The sequence below is a fragment of the Canis lupus genome, chromosome 20 (genome assembly GCF_011100685.1).
Source record: "Canis lupus familiaris isolate Mischka breed German Shepherd chromosome 20, alternate assembly UU_Cfam_GSD_1.0, whole genome shotgun sequence".
In the NCBI taxonomy this organism is placed as follows: Eukaryota; Metazoa; Chordata; class Mammalia; order Carnivora; family Canidae; genus Canis; species Canis lupus.
Window position 1 is genome coordinate 39,922,374 of NC_049241.1, and position 21,934 is coordinate 39,944,307.

At 40.6% G+C, this 21,934-nt stretch overlaps 1 protein-coding gene and 1 pseudogene across 6 annotated transcripts in view; both read left to right on the forward strand.

Annotated features, from left to right (window-relative positions):
• IP6K1 (inositol hexakisphosphate kinase 1) overlaps positions 1-21,934 on the forward strand; it is a 65,797-nt gene that overhangs the window by 30,181 nt on the left and 13,682 nt on the right. For 2 of the 6 annotated variants that reach the window (XM_038566432.1, XM_038566429.1), the window contains one exon: positions 14,474-14,696. In XM_038566432.1, coding sequence (XP_038422360.1) covers positions 14,555-14,696 — 142 coding nt within the window. In that variant the 5' untranslated portion in view covers positions 14,474-14,554. Of the gene's footprint in view, positions 1-13,012; positions 13,120-14,473; positions 14,824-21,934 lie in introns of those variants that run through there. The other 4 variants (XM_038566434.1, XM_038566430.1, XM_038566435.1 and 1 more) reach the window with 4 other exon arrangements.
• Positions 17,560-19,424, forward strand: LOC102156600 (annotated as a pseudogene).

Consider the following 21,934-nt stretch of genomic DNA (forward strand, 5'->3'; position numbering starts at 1 on the left):
CTGCCTCTTGGTGCATCTTTTAAAGTAGTACAGAATTCAGTGATTTGAAACCTCTTTGAGTTCTAACAGTTTTGTGGTATCATTGAGACACTGCAGGAAAGACAGGAGCTATTTCATGGTTGCATAATTCTTTACTCTGGAGATTTTTCTAGTTTGAAGCTGGTAATCATTTTTAATGGAGGTGGGTTCTAAATGAGGCCCCAAAGTCATTTAAAAAGCTCAGTGCTGTGACCAGAGCTTTGGGTTCACCTGTCCTAGGTATAGGAGATTTTATTTCCACATTTTACCTCTTTAATAGCAGGACACATGTGAATATCCTTAGTACAAGTAGCAGATTTGTACCTGGAGTAACCTCCAGTTATAAACCCAGTTACAGTTAATTGATACTCTGATGAGTGGTAAATATTGTTCTTTTGTTTCTTTTCTGCAACAGAGCTGATTTTATTCAAAAGATGTTGTGGTGAGGGAAAATCCCAAGTAGAGGTGTCTGCGTCTGTTTCCTAGTCACCTCAGTTCACTTCTGCCTCAGTACTGTCAGCTTGCCCGCACTGTGCTCAGCTTCTCTTTCAGTGGAGCCACAACAGGATAGAGGTGAAGAAAAGGAGGGAGGGTTACTGGTCACATCTAAAACCCACGTTGTTGGGATCCCTGGGTGGCTCGGCGGTTTAGCGTCTGCTTTTGGCCCAGGGTGTGATCCTGGAGTCCTAGGATCGAGTCCGGCATCGGGCTCCCTGCATGGAGCCTGCTTCTCCCTCTGCCTGTGTCCCTGCCTCTCTTTGTCTCTCTCTCTTTCTGTGTCTCATGAATAAATAAACGTTAAAAAAAAAAAAAAAAAAAACCTGTGTTGTGGGGGATCCCTGGGTGGCTCAGCGGTTTAGCGCCTGCCTTCAGCCCAGTGCGTGATCCTGGAGTGCCAGGATCGAGTCGCGCATCAGGCTCCCTGCATGGAGCCTGCTTCTCCCTCTGCCTGTGTCGTCCTCTCTCTCTCTCTCTCTCTCTGTGTGTCTTTCATGAATAAATAAATAAAATCTTTTAAAAAATTAAAAAATAATAAAACCCGTGTTGTGGGAACGGGCCTGCTACCATCCCTTTGCATCTTTTTTTTTTCAGTTGTGCAGAAGTTTCTGGGTCTTCAGTGAGCTCAGCAGAATGAAATAAGTCCAGGAAGCTCCTCATTCCATGTTTTAGCAGTTTAGGCAGTCTCGTTTTAAGTGTTCTGTGTGTTTTTGTTCAATTTTTTTATTTTTTAGAACGGTTTCTCCTATCTTAGGTGTGTGCTTTCTAGGCTTGACCTTGTTTAGATTCACTTGTAAATGTGTGAGGCAGAAACTTACCTGGCTTAACTGTGGCTCACTGGAACTATTTACTCACAACAGAGGTATTCCTGTAGCTTGTTAGAGAATAATTCCATACAAATTGTGAACGAGCAGTGTTTCAGGTGAGAAGGTTGGCATACCTTTCTTCCTCCTTTTCTTTTCTTTCTTTTCTTTTCTTTTCTTTTCTTTTCTTTTCTTTTCTTTTCTTTTCTTTTCTTTTCTTTTCTTTTTTTTTCCTTTTTTTTTTTAAAAAGATTTTATTTATTTATTCATGAGAGACAGAGAGAGGCAGAGACACAGGCAGAGGGAGAAGCAGGCTCCATGCAGGGAGCCCGATATAGGACTCGATCCTGGGACTCCAAGATCATACTCTGGGCCAAAGGCAGGCACTAAACCACTGAGCCACCCAGGGATCCCCCTCTTCCTCCTTTCTTTTGGCCTTTTCTCACTTTGATTTCCCTTGTACCACTTTGGACCTGTGTTCTTAAAATTCTGTCCTTAGACTCCCCCCTTTCCACTCTTTTTAGCACAGTTGAGACACTTTCAAAAGGATCTTTACTAAAAATATGTATCTTTATATCTGAGGAAGTGTTGGGTTTCTAATCTTTAGAAATTTGGTAAAAACAGGAAAGGGGATCACTGGGTTCTGTCTTTTCTTTGTTCTAAATTAATTCTGTCCTGGCTGTTTCTTGATGGGTTGGCACATTTCAGGCCTCTTGCCAAGTTTCTTTTTCTCCTTGCTCCCTGCTCGCTGTTAGCCTGGTGTCCTCAGGAATACGCCTCTGTGTCCCTTACTCCTGGGATAGGACCCAAAAGTCTAAACAATCCTTCATTTCTTCTCTGAGGACAAGCAACAAAATAGATACCTTTTAGCCTTTTTTCCTTCCTTCCTTCCTTCCTTCCTTCCTTCCTTCCTTCCTTCCTTCCTTCCTTCCTTCCTTCCCTCCTTTCTTCTTCTTCTTTTTTTATTTTTTAAGGTTTTATTTATTCTTGAGAGACACACAGAGGGAGAGGCAGAGACATAGGCAGAGGGAGAAGCAGGTTCCCTGCAGAAGCCCAATGTGGGACTTGATCCCGGAACTCTGGGATAATGCCCTGAGCCAAAGGCAGACGCTCCACCACCGAGCCACCCAGGCGTCCCCCTTTTTTCCTTTCTTATTTCAAATCTCCCAGATTGCTCTGGGGCCTCTGCACATATTTCTGGTTTCTAGGTAATAGGCCAGTCCCTGGTTAGATTGATAGAACAGGCTCAGATAGAACAGGCTTTGGCAGCCCTGTGTACCTTGAGAGCAATGCTTATATTTCCTTTGTCCTCAAAAGAGAAGTTTGTGTGCATGTGCTTGAAACAATCCCCAGGATCAAGGGAAGGAGGATTGTTGTCTCTCCCTCACAAATACCTAATCTGTATCAGTGCCTATAGACATATGTAAAAGCAAGAACAGACTTGAATATAAGAAAACAGTGTTTCCTTGGTTCAGTGCTTTAGAGAACAAATGTGCTTTTGTGTTTTCTGCTTTAGTTTTTTTTTTCTGCCCATGAATTTGAGGATATTTTGATATCTTTGCTTGTCACAGTCCATATCAAGTTTTTTATTTCTGAAATTGGTTAAAAATAAGTTTTCATGAAGTCCAGGGCTATGTACCAAGCTTTGTGTGTTGTTCTTTTCTGTTGAACTGGCTTATTAACCCTTTATGTTCTTTTCAATTAAGAATGATTTTGCTATTTTCTCTCTTGGAGTCTGTAAGAAAATAAAAAGTAAACTAAAGATACAGTTTAGCCAAAATTTTACTTAGCATTCCTGACTTAAGTTTTTTTTTTTTTAAGATTTTATTTATTTATTCATGAGAGACACAGGGAGAGAGGCAGAGACACAGGCAGGCTCCATGCAGAGCCCGATGCGGGACTCGATCTTGGGACCCCAGGATCACGCCCTGCCAAAGGCAGACGCTCAACCACTGAGCCACCCAGGTGTCCCTTAATTTTAATATTTTTAAGTAGACTCCATTCCCAATGTGGGGCTTGAACTGACAACCCTGAGACCAAGAGTTCCATGCTCTGCTGACTCAGTCAGCCAGATACCCTGATATTTTGGTAGAGGTAATAGAAATATTGGATTTATAAACCAGTTTTGAGGAAATTTGTAAATAGACCTGCGCAGTGTGAAGGCACCAAGGATGGTTGTCTTTACAAAAAGATTCATATAAAACCCAAGTGCTTAACCTGAGGCTATAAAAATGTGTTGGCCAGAGAATTTCAAATTCTAACCAAGCTTCTTAGAGTGTGTGTTTGCTGATTTGCATTTCAAATGTCTGTGCTGGCCCAACTAATGAACTTGGTGACCAGGTATTGTTCTTGCTATGGAGGCAGTGCCTTACTACTTCTTAAAATAGTCTGACCTTGTTCACCACTGTATCTGATTGCAGTTTCTCTTTCTTCGCCAGAGCTTTTTTTCATTGCCACTTTCTAGACTTGCTGTGTTGTTGAATTAAAACAAACAGAAAAGCAGTTTATATTGTGCCTCTTAATTTTAGGTGTCAGTAGAGCTTTATTATTGTCTGACATAATTTTTAAAGGTTTATAGGTAATTTATAGTTTTGTTGCTGTTGTGAATGGGATGTATTTAAACAGTTTTCATTTTCTAATTGCTTTTTGTTGGTATAGGGGAATGCTATTGATTTTCTTTTTCTTTATAATCAAGCTTCTAACTTACAGTAAAGTTCACAAATCCAGGGACACAGCTCACTGGATATTTATAGTATTCACCTGTGTCATCTCTACCTTTGTGCCCCTTCTCAATTTTCATAGAGTAACCACTATTTTGGTCTCCATTATCATTTTGAACTTTATGGGAGTAGAATCATACCACATAGTCTCCTTAGTGTCTAGATTTTTTTCTTGCTATATCACACCTGCAATTCATCTGTGTTGTGTGTGGCAGTAATTGGTTCCTTTTCATTTTTGTGTTGTACATCATATGAATATACCACAGTTTACTTAAATTTAAAAAAAAAAATTTATGTGGGCAGCCCTGGTGGCTCAGCGGTTTAGTGCCTGCCTTCAGCCCAGGGCGTGATCCTGGAGACCTGGGATCAAGTCCCACGTCAGGCTCCCTGCATGGAGCCTGTTTCTCCCTCTGCCTGTGTCTCTGCCTCTCTCTCTCTCTCTCTCTCTGTGTCTGTCATGAATAAACAAATAAAATCTTTAAAAAAAAGAGATTTTATGTATTTATTAGAGACAGTGAGAGTGAAAGAGTACACAAGCAGTGGGAGATGGGGCAGAGGGAGAGGGAGAAGCAGGTTCCCTGCTGAGCAGGGAGCTTGATGTGGAGCTCTGTCCCAGGACTGGGATTATGACCTGACCCAAAGGCAGGTGCTTAACCAACTGAGCCACCCAGGCACCCCAGTTGTTGTTGTTTTAAAGATTTTATTTATTTATTCACAAGAGACACAGAGAGGGAGAGGCAGAGACACAGGCAGAGGCAGAAGCAGGCTCCATGCAGGGAGCCCGATGTGGGACTTGATCCCAGGACTCTGGGGATCATGCCCTGAACTGAAGGCAGATGCTCAACCGCTGAGCCACCCAGGTGTCCCAGTTGTTTTCTTTTTTTAAAGCAAAAGCCCTTAGTGAAATGAAATGGCCGTCAGATTTTATTGTAGTTTGTAAATAAATAATAAATAATAATAATAATAATAAATAAATGGGGGATACTTAATTATGCAAAAAATAAATAAATAAAATGAAGGGATGCCTGGGTGGCTCGGTTGGGTGTCTGCCTTTGTTTTGGCTCAAGTCATGATCCCTGGGTCCTAGGATGGAGCCCTGAATCTGGCTCTCTGCTCAGCAGGGAACCTACTTCTCACTCTGCCCCTCTCTCCACTTGTGCTCTCTCTTTCCCACTCACTGTCTCTCAAACTTTCTTGCTCACTCTCAGATAAAATCTTCAAAAAAATAAAAATAAAAAAGGAAAACAATTACTGTAATATACAAATTTCAGCAGTATCAGAAAATTTATTTATTTGAAAAGAGATGTAATTCATTTTGGAGTTCAATTATATGTTCAAGGAGTTAGTGTCTATAACCAGAAAGTCAGCCTAACTATTTTAACTAATCTTTGCAGGGTATACATTTATTTCCATTTGTTGCTTTCCACTGGTGAAAAAAAAATTCAATCTCAGCAAGTTCTTTTTTTTTTTTTTTTTAAGATTTTATAAATTTATTCATAGAGACAGAGAGAGAGGCAGAGACACAGGCAGAGGGAAAGCAGACATCATACAGAGAGCCTGACATGAGACTCAATCCAGGGTCTCCAGGACGCCCTGGGCTGCAGGCGGCACTAAACCGCTGCACCACCGGGGCTCCCCAAGTTTGTTCTTTTTAAGAATATCCTCCTTCCCATTTTATGCAGTAAAATGTGGAACCAAAGTGTCTTAAAGCAAACAAAGGACAAACAAGTAGAGATTCCTGTAGCTGGTGGTTCACAGACTCCTAGGTAGAGCAGTGGAACCGCTTGACTTCTGGGGGAGCAGTCCATTCATAAGCTGACAAAATTTTAACCATTTTAATGTAAACTTCCAATGATCTAAAATAACTAATTCAACCTACATTATTTCCTCTCTGAACATCTCTGACAGCCCCACAAATCAAGCCAGTGGTCCTTTGGTTAGGGTCCAGTTTTTAAATTTTTTTAATTTGAAAAAATTTTTTAAATATTTCATTTATTAATGAGAGACACAGAGAGAGGCAGAGACATAGGCAGAGGTAGAATCAGACTCCCCATGGGGAACCTGATGCAAGACTTGATCCCAGGACCCTGGGATCAGGACCTGAGCCAAAAGGCAGATGCTCAACCACTGAGCCATCCAGGTGCCCCAGGGTCCAGGTTTTTTTATAAGACAAGAACCCAAACCACATCTTGTATTTAGGGCATAGGTATTATCTACTGAGTTATATAATTTTGATAACAGTGATTTTGCCAAAATTCAGAACTTAATCTTGTCTCAAGTATCTGTTTTGGCAAACTAAAGCCTAGCTTGCTGCTATGCTTTTCCTCTCTCCCCTAGTACCTGATTTAGACCCTAAAGACCCCAATAAAAACAGACATGGTAATCAACACACTGTGGTCTTGTTTACTCTAATGCATAAATATTAGAACATCTTGATTTGGTTCTATTTTTCGAGATTGTGTTCATTAGAAAGGAGCTTTTACTGGGTGCCTGGCTGGCTCAGTCAGTGGAGTGTGTGTGACTCTTGATCTCAGGGTTATGAGTTCGAGCTCCATGTTAGGTGTAGAGATTACTTAAAAATAAAATCTTTAAAAAAAAAAGAAAGAAAGAAAGGAGCTTTACTAGTAAATACTGAAATGTATTAGGCTTCTGCTGTGGGAATTTTCTTATTTTAAACATTTAAAAGTAAAACAATTTTTTTTTTTAAAGATTTTATTTATTTATTCACAAGAGACAGAGAGAGAGAGGCAGAGACACAGGCAGTGGGAGAAGCAGGCTCCATGCAGGGAGCCCGACGTGGGACTCGATCCCGGGACTCCAGGATCACGCCCTGGGCCAAAGGCAGGCTCTAAACCCCTGAGCCACCCAGGGATCCCCCAGTAAAACAATTTTCAATCCAATATACATAGTGGTACAAACTATTGCATAGAAAAAAAGGTGCAAGCTCCTTCTCACAAAAACAAGATTTCCTTGTCAAATATCCTATCAAGTCATGACAGAAATAGTGAAGTCTCACTAGAAAAAGAGACAGCAGGTACTTGGAAGCAGAGCTTTAAACACTGATCATGATTTCTGCTATAGAAATGTTTGTGCCCCTTCCCATTCATATATTGAAATTTAATCCTGGAAGTGATGATATTTGGAGGTGGTGAGGGGTTTCTTTGAGGGGAGGGGTGTTTTAGAAACTTTCTTTTCCATCAACCTTTCTTTTGGTATGTTCTCACAGTAGTTATGATTGGTCCTTAGTCATGACAGGGAGAAGGTACTGCCTACCTTACTGGTTTGCATCATACTTGGTTACTTGGTCATATTGTGCAGGAAGATCCTCAGGATGGCTATTGTCATGCCCAGAATGTTAGTGCTGGTGATCATGGAGCACTGGGTGATCAAAATATCGTGATGACCATGATCCTCTATGGTGGTATTGGCAACTGAATAGCTCCTTGGGCTGATGAGGTTGAAGATGCTGAAAACAGTAGTGTTGTGGAAAAAGTTATAGAAGTCTTTGACAATGACAGCCAGGGGTAGGGGTGTCCAGCGTACTACTTGACTAGGTGATGGCAGCCAGGTCATGGCCTACAGAGAGATTGAGATTATAATAGGATGTTCTAGAGGCTTCTCACTACAATTAATTCTGGAGTAGGGTGGAGGATAAACCTAGGCATCAATTTCCTTCCGATACCTTCCAGATTACTAATGCACCACTGGGGAAGAGGAGGTTCTCTATGTTGTGAGTAGAGTGTCAGGTATGTTAGTGCTCAGCAGAGTCTGCTGTATTCAGAGTGCTGTCCAGGTGCTCACAGGTAGGCTCATTTGGGATACTTATTCTTGCCTAAGAGTTTTAAATATTGCCTTTGTTAAGTACTTCTTCAGCAGAAACTTGGAGAACTTTGAATAACTTGGTTCTTGATTGTTTTTTTTGCTGATTACTCTTCCTTGTTAGTTTAGCAGTGCTTCCAAGAAATGGCTCCAGTCTTTTCCTTTTTCTTTCTAGTCTCTTGGCATGGTTTTAGACTGGTAGGTTTCCTTTGTTCCTGTTTGTCCCTCTAGTATTTACATGCTTTAGAAGTTCCACAGGAAGGGAAGATTCCGTCTGCTCCTGTAGCTCTTGTCTGAAACAAGTGTAACTGCATAATGAGCCCCTCACTGCCTCATAAGAATGGACAAGTCTTTTTATTTTTTTAAAGTAGGTTCCAAAAAATTAAAAAAAATAAAAAATAAAGTAGATTCCACACCCAATGCGGGGCACGAACTCATGACCCGAAGATTAAGAGTTGCATGTTTTACCAACTGAGCCAGCCAGGGGCCCCCATGAGTGGACAAATCTTATGTAGAAACTGCAAAATGAGAAGTTGCAATTGTTTAAGGGATCAAAGAATATTTTTGGTACTAAGAATTTCTTTCTCTGAGCTGTGTTAATTACAGCAAAGTGATTTTTACAGAAAAAAATTACAGATCCTAATGTAGTTCAGTACATAGATTTGTGAGATCTTTATAATGCTCAGATTATTATATCTAAGCTTTTTCTCCCCCTAAATATGACATTTGCAAGGGGTGATATCTAGTGCTTCTTTTGAAACAGGAGTACTTTCTATTAGTCTCAATCTAAAAATTATTCTGTTCCCTATTGAGTATTTATCCAAAGAATATGAAAACACTAATTAGAAGGGATACATGCACCACTGTGGTTATTGCAGCATTATTTACAATAGCCAAATTGTGGAAGCAGCCTGAGTGTCAGTAGGTGAATGAATAAAGAAGATGTGGTGTACAATGGAGTATTATTCAGCCATAAGCAAGAGTGAAACCTTGCCATTTGCAATATAATGGTTGGATCTAGAGAATATAATGTTAAGTGAAATAAGCTAGTCAGAAGAAGACATATACTGTTATGATTTCATTCATATGTGGAATTTAAAAAATAAAATATGAACAACAGCAAAAATATATAAATCAAAAAGCAGACTTTTTCTTTTCTTTCTTCTTTCTTTCTCTTTCTTTTCTTTTCTTTTCTTTTCTTTTCTTTTCTTTTCTTTTCTTTTCTTTTCTTTTCTTTTCTTTTCTTTTCTTTTCTTTTCTTTTCTTTTCTTTCTTTCGATTTTATTTATTTATTCATGAGAGACACAGAGAAGGAGAGAGAGAGGCAGAGACACAACACAGGCAGAGGAGCCTGATGTGGGACTTGATCCTGGGTCTCCAGGATCAGGCCCTGGACTGAAGGTGGCGCTACACCGCTGAGCCACTCAGGCTACCCAATGTATAGAATTCTTGAATCACACTATTGTACACCTGAAACTAATATAACACTGTATGTTAAGTGCACTGTAATTAAATTTTTTAATTTTAATTTTATTTATTTTTAAAGATTTTATTTTTACTTATTCATGGGAGACACACAGAGAAAGACAGAGACATAGGCAGAGAGAGAAGTGTGCTCCCTGTGTGGAGCCTGATACAGGACTTGATCCCAGGACCCTGGAATCAGGCCCTGAGCCAAAGGCAGACGTTCAACCACTAAGCCACCCAGGTGTCCCTTGTTTATTTTTTTAAAAGATTTATTTATTTATTTATTCATAAGAAACACAGAGAGGAGGGGGGTGGAGGCAGAGACACACACAGGCAGAAGGAGAAGCAGGTTCCATGTAGGGAGCCCAACATTGGACTCGATCCCGGGACTCCAGGATCACGCCCTGGGCCGAAGGCGGCACTAAACCGCTGAGCCACCCAGGCTGCCCTATTTTTATTTTTAAAAAGATTTTATTTATTTGACAGAGCGTGAGCAGGGGTAGGTTAGAGGGAGAGGGAGAAGCAGGCTCCCTGCTGAGCAAGAGAGCCCAATGCAGGGCTCTGTCCCAGGACCCTGGGATCATGACCTGAGCCACTCAGGCGCCCCTGGAATTAAAATTTTTAAAAATTATCCTGTTCCCATGATCATAGCCCCCAGTTTTTTTTGTACATTATATACTTGAACAATATGAATTTTAGATAGCAGGTGCATAGGAAGCATCACTGTATTATAAACCAAATAAAGAACCTCAATTTATTGCCACATAGGGAAAAGCATACCATTTATAGTGTCCCCCAGGGAAACCTCTGGAGTTGTTTACAGAACAAAAAGGCCAAAACATATACTGGTGGGGTTTTTTTATTGAAACCTTTCCGATTTTAATGATCTGACTTATTTTTATACTTTTTGTTTTTAAAGAATTTGCAAGTTTTTCTTCATGCTAGTAGTTCCTTAATTTAAGTCTGGAAAAGATTAGAAACTGTTAATGTTTTGGATGGCATAAACTACTTAAAATCAGGTCAGTGTATTTGCAGAGGACAGTCTGAAAAATCTTTGAAGATTAGTTACACTCTGGAAAACAGAATTTATTGACTCAGTTGTGTTTAGATGTGTTTGTGAAAAATAATGATCAGTGGCAAGAGTATAAATTTTGTTTATGGTCTGCCTGTTGTTGAATCATAGTAGAATCAGTTCTAAGTTGATTATTTCGATATTTGGGTAGGTCCATTATGACTTATGAGAGAATGAATTTTCTGTTTGTCAGATTCTTTTTTAGTATATTGGTACCAACTTTAATGGACCAGGTATAACTCAGATTGTCTGCCTTTGGGGACACTTTAAAGATTATAAAGCTACTTTTTTCCCTTTGGAGTTTGGGAGAGTGTGTCCTTTGTCATCTGTGAAGGACTTATTCTTCAGTTGTTGGAAGTTTTCCTTGTTATCATTAGAAAACACTTACCTCTTTATGTGCAAAGTGTATTATTAACTGATGATCTGGAGATTTTGATGCTTTTCTGTCCTTTCATCTAGGATGGTTTTGACTCTAAGTGACAGAAAATCCTAATGAAACTGGCTGAAAGCATAAAGGGAAATTTATTTTTGTTACATAACAAGATATCCAATACTTTAGTGACAACATCAGGGACCCTGATTTCTCTCCCTGTGTTGTGCTAGCTCACCATGTTGGCCTAGTCTTTTTTTTTTTTTTTAATTTTTTATTTATTTATGATAGTCACACAGAGAGAGAGAGAGAGAGAGAGAGAGAGAGAGAGAGGCAGAGACACAGGCAGAGGGAGAAGCAGGCTCCATGCACCGGGAGCCTGACGTGGGATTCGATCCCGGGTCTCCAGGATCGCGCCCTGGGCCAAAGGCAGGCGCCAAACCGCTGTGCCACCCAGGGATCCCTGGCCTAGTCTTTAGGCTAGTATCTTTTAGGGTCACCAGGTAGCTATAATAGTCTCAGATACACATCCAGACAGAATTTCTTTTTTTTTTTTTAATTTTTATTTATTTATGATAGTCACAGAGAGAGAGAGAGAGAGGCAGAGACATAAGCAGAGGGAGAAGCAGGCTCCATGCACCGGGAGCCCGACGTGGGATTCGATCCTGGGTCTCCAGGATCGTGCCCTGGGCCAAAGACAGGCGCCAAACCGCTGTGCCACCCAAGGATCCCCAGACAGAATTTCTATCCAGAGAAAGAGAAGAGACACCTGTCTCTTGTTCTTTAAGAGCGAGGTGCCTTTTCCCAGGAGACCCCTGGCCAACTTCTCCTCATGTCTCATGCTTAGAAGATGGTCACATGCCCTTTCCTAAATCAGCCGTCTCAAAGGGATAGAAGTACTGTTTCAAATTCTCCCTGAGCAAGAATGGAGTTTGACATTCCTTGGAGGTTGGACTACCTAACTGGGACTCTGTCAGCAAGGAAAGAGTGGAGAAAGACGTCATCATTTACACCTTCTCAGTCCTTGGTTTTCAGCATGGGCCTTGGTGGCTACCAGACTTGAGGAGCAACCTCTGGTTGTTTATAAGAGAGTCAGAGCTATCGCTGTTTCCAGTATTTCAAGGCTGGGCAGTAGGTGGGGCAAGCCCAAGCCCTTTGCCTGCATCAGCATATCCCACAGGATTAGTGGAGGGCATGTCTTCAAATTATAGGTGTGGAAATTTGAGATTTTATTTATTTATTTCAGAGAGAGAGTGAGCAAGCAAGTGTGCATGCGCGTACACACACATGTGCAGTGTGGGGGCAGAGGGGAAGGAAGAGGGACAAGCGTACTCCACACTGAGTGCAGAGACCCACACAGCCTTGAACTTATGACTCTGAGTTCATGATGAGCTGAAGTCAAGAGTTGGAGGCTCAAATGACTGAGCCACCCGAGTGCCCCATAGGTGAGGAAATTTGAAGTTAAGGGACTTACCCACAGCTTCATGCTTTGAAAGCCAGGGCCTCACAGAGATTGACAGAGTTCTGGGCATTTGCACTTTCTTAGGTTCCAGGTTTATTTAAAAAGAAATGCTAAAACAAAGCTTTCAGAAATTTGGTGTATTTTACATGTTTACTTTTCTTTTTTTAAAAAAATTGATTTATATACTTTAGAGAGCGTGAGAGAGAGCACAAGCAGGAGGGGCAGAGGGAGAGGGAGAGAGAACCTTGAGCAGACTCTGCACTGAGGGCAGAGCCTGTTGCTTGTGCTCGATCTCATGATCCTAAGATCATGACCTGAGTCTGGTGCTTAGCAGACTATACTACCCGGGTGCCCATTACATGTTTACGTCTAAGAAAATATTTCAAACACGAAAATAGTACCATGACTTTATGTACATATCATGTAGAAACAAAATACCAAAAGTCTGGATCTGACTGGAGATTATATTTGTGCCTTCCAGTCTGTAGATGCTGCAGAGATTGCCTCTTCTGGAGTGCTTGGCACTATCGATCCCTCTCTTTTCCCAGACACCCACTGACCCAGGCTAGAAAGTTTAGCTCCGTCCTGGGTACCCCATCCCCCATCAGAGGCAATCCTGGCCTGTGGCAGGGCCAGTCAAAAGCCAATTGACAGTGCTAGGTAGGGTCCACTCCATAGGGGGCACCTCTAGGAGTCTCGAGAGGCCTTCACAGCACCTTCCCCACTTAACACTGCCACTGTGTGACTCCTGTTCTCATATTGTTGTGCTTTTACTCCCTGCAGCCCTCTTCCTGGAATTATTTCATTGTGTCCAACAAACCTGTTTTTGAACACTTCTGGTGTGCCAGGAACTGCCTTGGACCCTAGGTAGAAATGCAAGATGGTGACAGGCAAGTAAATAGGTGACAGTACAGTGATGTATTGCTGAGATAGTTGGCACAAGGTACCTTAGAAGCCATAGAGGTGTGCACTCAACTCATGTTTGGGAGAATGAAGGCTGGGAAAACTCTGTGGGGCAGAGAATTGCCTTCTGAAGGAGGACTAGAGAGTGGATAGGCAAGCAAAAAAGTGTGTGTGCATTGAAGTGGTGCTGATCAGTTATAGGGATGGAAAGTCATTTACTTTTGTTGATAACCGTGAAATAAAGCTTCCTGGGCAGCTTTGAATCAAGAAAATTTTGTGGTTTTACAGCAGTGTTTTTCAGTAGCCTATTTTGCCCATAAATTATGAGGTTCAGAAGAAAAATAATGTTTTATCTCTTGCAAGTAAAGCTATATTCCTGCTCCTAACAATATTTTTCTTTCTTAGTCTTAATCTTTCAGATGTAGTCTTGCCTGCTACATTCCTAATTTCAAAATATATTCAGTATTAGAGAAGTTGCCCATTACTTTAACTTTCTTGAGAGAAAACTGGCATTACAAGGTGTATATATAAGTACAAAGGACCTTTCCTTATCCCAGTGCTTGGTGTAGAGTTATACAGTAACTCTGTGGTGCAGGATAAGGCCATAAATTGATGGCCATCGATTCAAAGTAGAAGAAATCAGAACCCTGAATTTCCTTGGGAAAAGCAAACCCTTTTTATGATGCTACGACTCAGCAAGGATTGGCTTCCCCTGCCTGCTCCTTGGCCTTTGGCAGAAAAGTTAAAAATCTAGTGTGACCAGATTTCTCAAAAACTCTTCCTTGAGTCAGCGAGAGACCCTTACCATTACTGGATATGGTGAGAAGTCTGAACAAGATGAATTTGTGTTGCCTTATGTTTTTTCCCTGAACGTTTATCTTTGAATATGAAATAAACAGGGATAGTTGCCTTTCTGATGACTGTTAACATATTGTAGCTCTAAAATCAAATCCTTTAGGGAATGTGGAAAGTTAGGACAGCCAGGAAAGGAAGAAAATGTGGGCTTCTGTGTGTAAAAAAAATGGGTGGAGGAAACCAAAGTTGTATCATTCAGAAAAACTTGCCACCTGCCTCTCATGCACCAGGCAGCACTGTAGGTGCTGGGAACAAAACAATCCCATTTTAAAAAAATATTAGTTTTTTAAAAAGTAATCTCTATACCCAGCATGGTGCTTGAACTCACAACCCTGAGATCAAGAGTTGTGTGTTAGTTAAACTGATGGAGCCAGCCAGGTGCCCCCAGAATCCCTTTCTTATTTATGGAGCAGATATTCTATGAATTCCAGGGAAATTGTAGCTTGCTAGGTATTCTGATTCTTTCTTCTCTCTCTTTCCTGTTAGGAAAGAAGAATAAGTGGAACAGACTCTGACTGTTGCTTTCAACTCGCCAGGACCTTCTGCCTAGCTCTCCTTTCGTGGCCCATGTGCTGCATCCTCTGCCCTCAGTGTGCAACTGGCCCCCAACGCAATGTGTGTTTGTCAAACCATGGAAGTGGGGCAGTATGGCAAGAATGCAAGTCGGGCCGGAGACCGGGGTGTCCTCCTGGAGCCCTTCATCCACCAGGTGGGCGGACACAGCAGCATGATGCGCTACGACGACCACACTGTGTGCAAGCCCCTCATCTCCCGGGAGCAGCGCTTCTATGAATCCCTCCCTCCCGAAATGAAGGAGTTCACCCCTGAGTACAAAGGTCAGTCACTGGCCAGTTTGGAGAGAGCAGCAGCCTTGGGCTTTTGCAGGCCATCGGCTTAGTTTTCCTTGTTTTGTTGGCCATGTGATGTGATTGTAGATCTCTGTTGTCTCAAAGCAGGTAAATCACTTTGTTAAGCAAAATTTGAGACCAAAAGCACCAACGAGGTCTTTAGATCTTGAAAATCTGAATTCACTGGTAGGTAAACCCTAGAAGAATTCCCAGTTGTGAAGAGAATACAGTTAGCAAGATGGTTTCCCCTATTTCCTGGGATGGTCTAGGAGAGGGGAAGAAGTACTTCTCTGGCCCCAGAGGAGGAAGAATTCAATGCTTTCCAGGCTAAGTTGGTGAGACAGCTAGCTGGTAAGGAGGCTGTGTGGAGCCTATGTCTGTATGTGCTGGGGGAATGAATTGATGGTAAAGAATTTACAGACGGACTAGGGGGGCCTGGAAGTTCTAACTTTTGATGGAAAAGTATAATGTTTGAGAATATAAATTGACATTATAGAATAGGACCCCATGAATATATACCAGAATTAAGTCACTTTTTTTTTTTAAGATTTTATTTTTATTTCTAAGAGAGAGAGTGAGATGGATAAGTAGACCCTGTGCTGAGTGTGGAGCCCGATCGCGGCTTGATCTCAGGATCCTGAGATCATGACCTAAGCTGAAACTAAGAGTCAGACACTTAACCAACTGAGCCACCCAGGCCCCCAAGTCACTTTATTTTAAAATCTGATTTTTGTCACTGTGTTTATATATTTTTATGATTGCCCGCCATGTGTAAGTTAAGTTTTGGGGGATTCTGCTATTTTAATTTCCCAACACTATTATGAATTTAGTCATGTTTATACATCCTTTGCTTAAGGAATCCTCAGTTTTGAAAAACCAATACATATTAGTATTTCTTGTTTCCTTAACTCTTTTTTATTGTGGTAAAAACGCATAATATAAAGTTTACCATTTTTTTTTATTAAAGATTATATTTATTTATTCACGATAGACACACAGAGAGAGAGAGAGAGGCAGAGACATAGGCAGAGGGAGAAGCAGGCTCCATGCTAGGAGCCCGATGTGGGACTCGATCCCGGTTCTCCAGGATCCCGCCTTGGGCCAAAGGCAGGCCCCAAACTGCTGAGCCACCCAGGGATCCCAAGTTTACCATTTTTAAGTGTACAATTGAGTGTCATTAAGTACATTCACAATGTTGTATACAATTATCATTATCTATTTACAGAACTTTGTCATTGCCTCAAAGAAAAACCCTGTACCCATTAAATAATAACTCCCCTTTCTCCCTCACCTGAACCCCAGGTAACCACTAACCTAACTTTGCCTCTATAAATTGGCCTATTGTAGATATTTCATATAAGTGGAGTCATGTAATTCTTGTCCTTTGGTGTCTAGCTTATTTCACTTATGTTTCCAAGATTCACTTTTTCTGTAGCCTGTACCAGAACTTCATTTCTTTTTTATGCCTGAATACTATTCCATTGTGGATATATATCACATTTTGTTTATCCATTCACCTGTAAAAGACTCTTGGGTTGTGTTGTTCCCACTTTGGGCTGTTGTGAATAATGCTCCAATGAATATTAGCTATTAAGCATGTGTTTGAGTCCCTGTTTTCTTTCTTTTTTTTTCTTTTTTAAAAGATTTTATTTATTTATTCATGAGAGATACACATATATATAGAGAGGCAGAGACATAGGAAGAGGGAGAAGCAGGCTCCATGCAGGGAGCCCCATGCGGGACTTGATCCTAGGACCTCAGGATCATGCCCTGAGCCAAAGCCAGATGCTCAACCACTAAGCCACCCAGGCTTCCCAGATTTTTTTTATTTATTTTGAGAGAGAAGTGTGTGTTTTTGCTTTTGTTTTAAAGATCCTGTTTTGAACTCTTCTGGGTACAAACCTTGGAGTGGAATTGCTGAATCATATGGTAATCCTGTTTAACTTTTGAGGAAACACCAAACTGTTTTATATAGTGGCTGCACCATTTGACATTCTTACTGACAATGTTCCTATTTCTCCACATTCTTGCCAACCGTACTTTCCTTTTTTTTTTTTTTTTTTAATTGTTAATAGCCCTCCTAGTGGGTATGAATGGTATCTGATCATGGTTTTGATTTGCATTTCCTTAATGACTAAGGATATTGATGTGTTGTTGTTGGCCATTTGTGTATCACTCTGGAGCAGTGTGTATTCAAGTCCATTGTGTAATTTTGAATTCGATGATCTATTTGCTATTGTTTTCAAAATGGAACTAGAAAAATATTGAATTTGAAGGAATAAATATTCTAAGCCTGCAAAAGGAGAGAGAAGCCAGAGTAGAACACATTGCTGTCTCTAAGTGGCTAAGAACAGCAGTTACAAATGCTTTCTAAATGCAGCTTCAGCCACCTACTCTTCCACACTCAACACATTCATGGCCAAATCTTCTGCTATAAATATGCCCAAACCAGATAGAGAACTATAGGCCCTGTTAGCTCATGGAGTCCTTCTCATGTTAAGGGGGAAAAAAATCTCTTCAAAGAGAGTTGAACCCTGGCTCCAGAGAAATGTTTTCTAAATCACAACCACTGGAACTGGGACAAGTTTGAATATCAAGGTGCCTCCCAGGGAAGGATTATCATAGCATTGGTTCAGTTTTTTCCCCACAACTTTCTCTGCCTGAAGAACAGAAGTCTTTTTTTTTTTAATGATAGGCACACAGAGAGAGAGAGAGAGGCAGAGACACAGGCAGAGGGAGAAGCAGGCTCCATGCACCAGGAGCCCGACGTGGGATTCGATCCCGGGTCTCCAGGATCGTGCTCTGGACCAAAGGCAGGCGCCAAACCGCTGCGCCACCCAGAGATCCCAAGAACAGAAGTCTTTAAAAGCCATAGCAAATCATTGGTTTATACTTTCTTTTCTTTGCTTGGGCTGCATTTTCACTAGGAAAAATAAATATACTTTCTCAAGTATACAGTTAAACCAAAATGTGATCCTTTCTTATTAAGTCAAGTGAAGCCAAATTTATTCAAAGAAAATGGAAGCTATTATTGGTCCAGTTCATATATACGAAAATGCAACAATGCAGGGCTTTTAGTTTTTATTTTGAAGTAAATTTAAAATTATAGAAAAGTTGCAAAAAAAATTAGAGTCCCATACACCCAACATCCTCTAATGCTCCTGTGATGCTAGCACTCTAGGTAAAGCCCTATCATACATCTTTCCTTGCCTGGTTGTGGGCCATGTGCAGGAAGAGTCTGACACATCTCCTCAAGGCTGACCCATCTCTTCCAGCTCTTGAGTCCCATCAAGATATTTAAAAATGTCTTTATGAATTGAAAGCTGCAGTTAATGGTTGCTCCAAAATAATTGAGATGCCAGATGTGGACTTGGATATAACCAGCATAATCCAAGCCGATGAGCCCACTACTATATCAACCAGTGCATTGGACTTAAACTTAGTGCTTGAATTTAATTATGGATGTTGAAGGACAGGGATACTGAAAGATCATGATTAACACAAACCCCATCTCCCCTCCTTCTTGTGCTGTACCAGCTTCTCTGTTACTGCTACAGGGCCCTGTCCGCTATTCCCATGCTTTCAGCAGTCAGCAGTGTGCCAGAAAGCCTTCTTAAGTGCTTTGGCAAACAGACTAAAAAACAGCCCTTTTATGAATATCAGGTGGGTTTTAGTCTAATGTGGAAGAACATGCTGAAGATTCAAATGAAGTTCAGTGTCCAGACGATGTATCCCATCAAAGGAGAAAGGAACATTGTATCTTTTTTCTTCTCTCTATTTGGCCAGAAGCTGAAATCAAGAGTCAGATGCTTAACTGACTGAGCGACCCAGGAGCCCCTAAATATCCTGTTTCTTATAGTACTTTAGCCCACTAGTTTTAGAATTGATCAGTGTTCTTGCCTATGACAATTACTGTTATATGCCTAATGGTGGCTTCTGTTTCCATCATTCCTCTCATATTCTAGATGTGGCCACTGGGACTCCTTTACATATTGGCTCTTGTGTGCTTCTGACATATACACCCATAATTTTTGACTACTTTACTTTCCCTTACAACATGATGCTGCAGGCTCATCTTTTATTTTTCCTGCCCCAATTCAGGAACCTACCATTTCTCCAGGGAGCTTTGCTTCCTTTTATTGTAGGAACGGTATTTAGAAAAACCAAGATCTTGACACTAGATGGACTGATTGCTACTGGGGTATCATTGTTTTTTAGGCCCTTTCAGCAGATAGGTCTAGAAAATACATGTATAAATACTAATCTACACCTACACACATATCTCTTTATTGCCAGGAGCACAGATGTTTTTAAAACTCAAGCAAGCTAAGGAAAAATGCCAGTGATATTCTGTGTTTTGGCAGTAAGTTCGAAGAGGGATTTTTATTTATTTAGTATGACCAGCTGCAGTTGTCAGGTGTTACTGCATATGGTACTGAAAATGGGGTTCTAGGCTTTTGTATCCTTTTGCAAAACTTTCCTCATTCATTAATCATTTGTTTATTAAGCATCTACTATATTCCAGGCTCTGTGCTCATTAATGTAAAAGACAAAAGTACTGGGGCACCTGGGTGGCTCAGTGGTTGAGTGTCTGCCTTAGGCTCAGGTCATGATCCCCTGGGGTCCTGGGATCGAGTCCCACATTGGGCTCCCCGAAGAATCCTGCTTCTCCCTCTGCCTATGTCTCTGCCTCTCTGTCTCATGAATAAAAAAATAAAATCTTTAAAAACAAAACAAAAGTACTATACCTTCAGGGTGCTTACATGCTAATGTGAGAAAGAGTAAATAAACATATAGACAAAACAATTTATAGATTTTGATAAGTGCTGTGAAGAAACTAAATATGGTTCTATAATTAGAAATAATAAGGCTTCTAAATCAGAACACTTGAGATAGGATGATCAGGGAAGGAACATCTGGGGAACTTGAAGGAAGTGTGAAAAGCAGCCATGGGCAAGGGCAATGGGAAGAAGCATTCTGAGCATAAGCAAAAGTTCTGAGGCAAAAAGAGAAAATAAAAAAAAGCTTAGATGTTCTAAGAACTAGTTTCCCTCTTTATCAGTTAAGAGTTAAGAAGCATTCAGTTGAAAAATAGTCAAAGGACTTGAATAAACATTTCTCCAGAGAAGATACGCAAATGTCCAATAGGCACACATCACCATTAGTCATTAGGGAAATGCAAATCAAAATCATAATCAGATGACATTCATACCCACTAGGAGGGCTATAACAATTAAAAAGAAAAAGGAAAGTATGGGTTGGCAAGAACTTAGAGAAGTAGGAACATTGCCAGTAAGAATGTCGAATGATGCAGCCACTACAGAAAACAATTTGGTGTTTCCTCAAAAAGTTAAACGGGGGCAACCTGAGTGGCTCAGCAGTTTGGCGCCGCCCTCAGCCCCAGGTGTGATTCTGAAGACCCAAGATCGAGTCCCACATCGGGCTCCCTGCATGGAGCCTGCTTCTTCCTCTGCCTGTGTCTCTGCCTCTCTCTCTCTGTGTCTCTCATGAATAAAGTAAGTAAGTAAGTAAGTAAAACAGGAGGGCAGCCCGGTGGCTTAGCGGTTTAGCGCCGCCTTCAGCCCAGGGCGTGATCCTGGAGATCCGGGATTGAGTCCCACGTCGGGCTCCCTGCATGGAGCCTGCTTCTCCCTCTGCCTGTGTCTCTGCCCGTCTCTCTCTCTCTCTCTCTAATAAATAAATAAAATCTTAAAAAAAAAAAGTTAAACAGGATTACCATATGATCCAGCAGTTCCACTCCTAGGTTTGTACCCAAAAGAGTTGAAAACAGGATCTTTAAAACAAAAGCAAAACATTCTCAAAATAAATAAATAAAATCTTAAAAAAAAAAAAAAGAAAAGAAAAGAAAACAGGGACTCAAACAGATGCTTATAAGCTAATATTCACAGGAGCATTATTTACAACAGCCCAAAGTGGGAACAACACAACCCAAGAGTCCATCACAGGTGAATGGATAAACAAAATGTGATATATATTCATAATGGAATAGTATTCAGGCATAAAAAGAAATGAAGTTCTAGTACAGGCTACAGAAAGAGTGTATCTTGGAAACATTATGATAAGTGAAATAAGCTAGACACCAAAGGACAAGAATTATATGACTCCACTTATATGAAATATCTACAATAGGCCTTTTGTAGAGACAAAGTTAGGTTAGCGATTACCTGGGGTTCGGGTAAGGGAGAAAGGGGAGTTATTATTTAATGGGTACAGGGTTTTTCTCTGAGATGATAAGAAAATTCTGGAAATAGATAGTGATAATTTTTTTTTTAAGATTTTATTTATTCATGAGAGACAGGGAGAGGCAGAGATAGGAGAAGCAGGCTCCATGTAAGGAGCCTGATGTGGGACTCTATCTTGGGATTCCAGGATCATACTCTGAACTAAAGGTAGATGCTCAACCACTGAGCAACCTAGGCACCCTGATAATGAAAATTGTATACAACATTGTGAATGTACTCGATGCCACTAATTGTACTTCTAAAAATGATTACAATGATAAACTTAATGTTACGTATTTTTTAAGAATATAGTTTAAAAAATAAAATCTTCATCACATGTGATCTTTAGTGTCTATTGAAATTAGTCACAAATGCCAAGAAAATTAGGGCTTATATTAGATGAATTAAAAGACCATTGATTTTTGTTTTCCCATCTGCATACTACCTAGGTATGAGTAATGATGTAAAAAAAAAAGTCAGTATCAAAAATAAGTATTCCTTAATTTATTGGTTGATTGTATGGCTCATTTAATTACCAAGTCTTCTTTAGTCCTGGTAGAGCTGCTTTCTGGCCTACCCACAGCACAGCCATTTCTCTCCATAGCAGGTATGATGCTCTGTGTCTACCAGTGGTCTGTCAGGGTACTCAAAATTATGTGCTTGAGAAGAAGGAAAGGTTTCCAGTATAGCTTTAGACGAGACTGGAACAGTCTCTTTTAGACAAAAGAGCTAATCGTAAAGGAGATAATGATATATTTAACTATATAAAATTTAAAACTTATGTTTATCAAAATACACCTTCAAAGAAAATGGATAAATATATTTACAATACATATAACTGGCCAAGGATTAGTTTC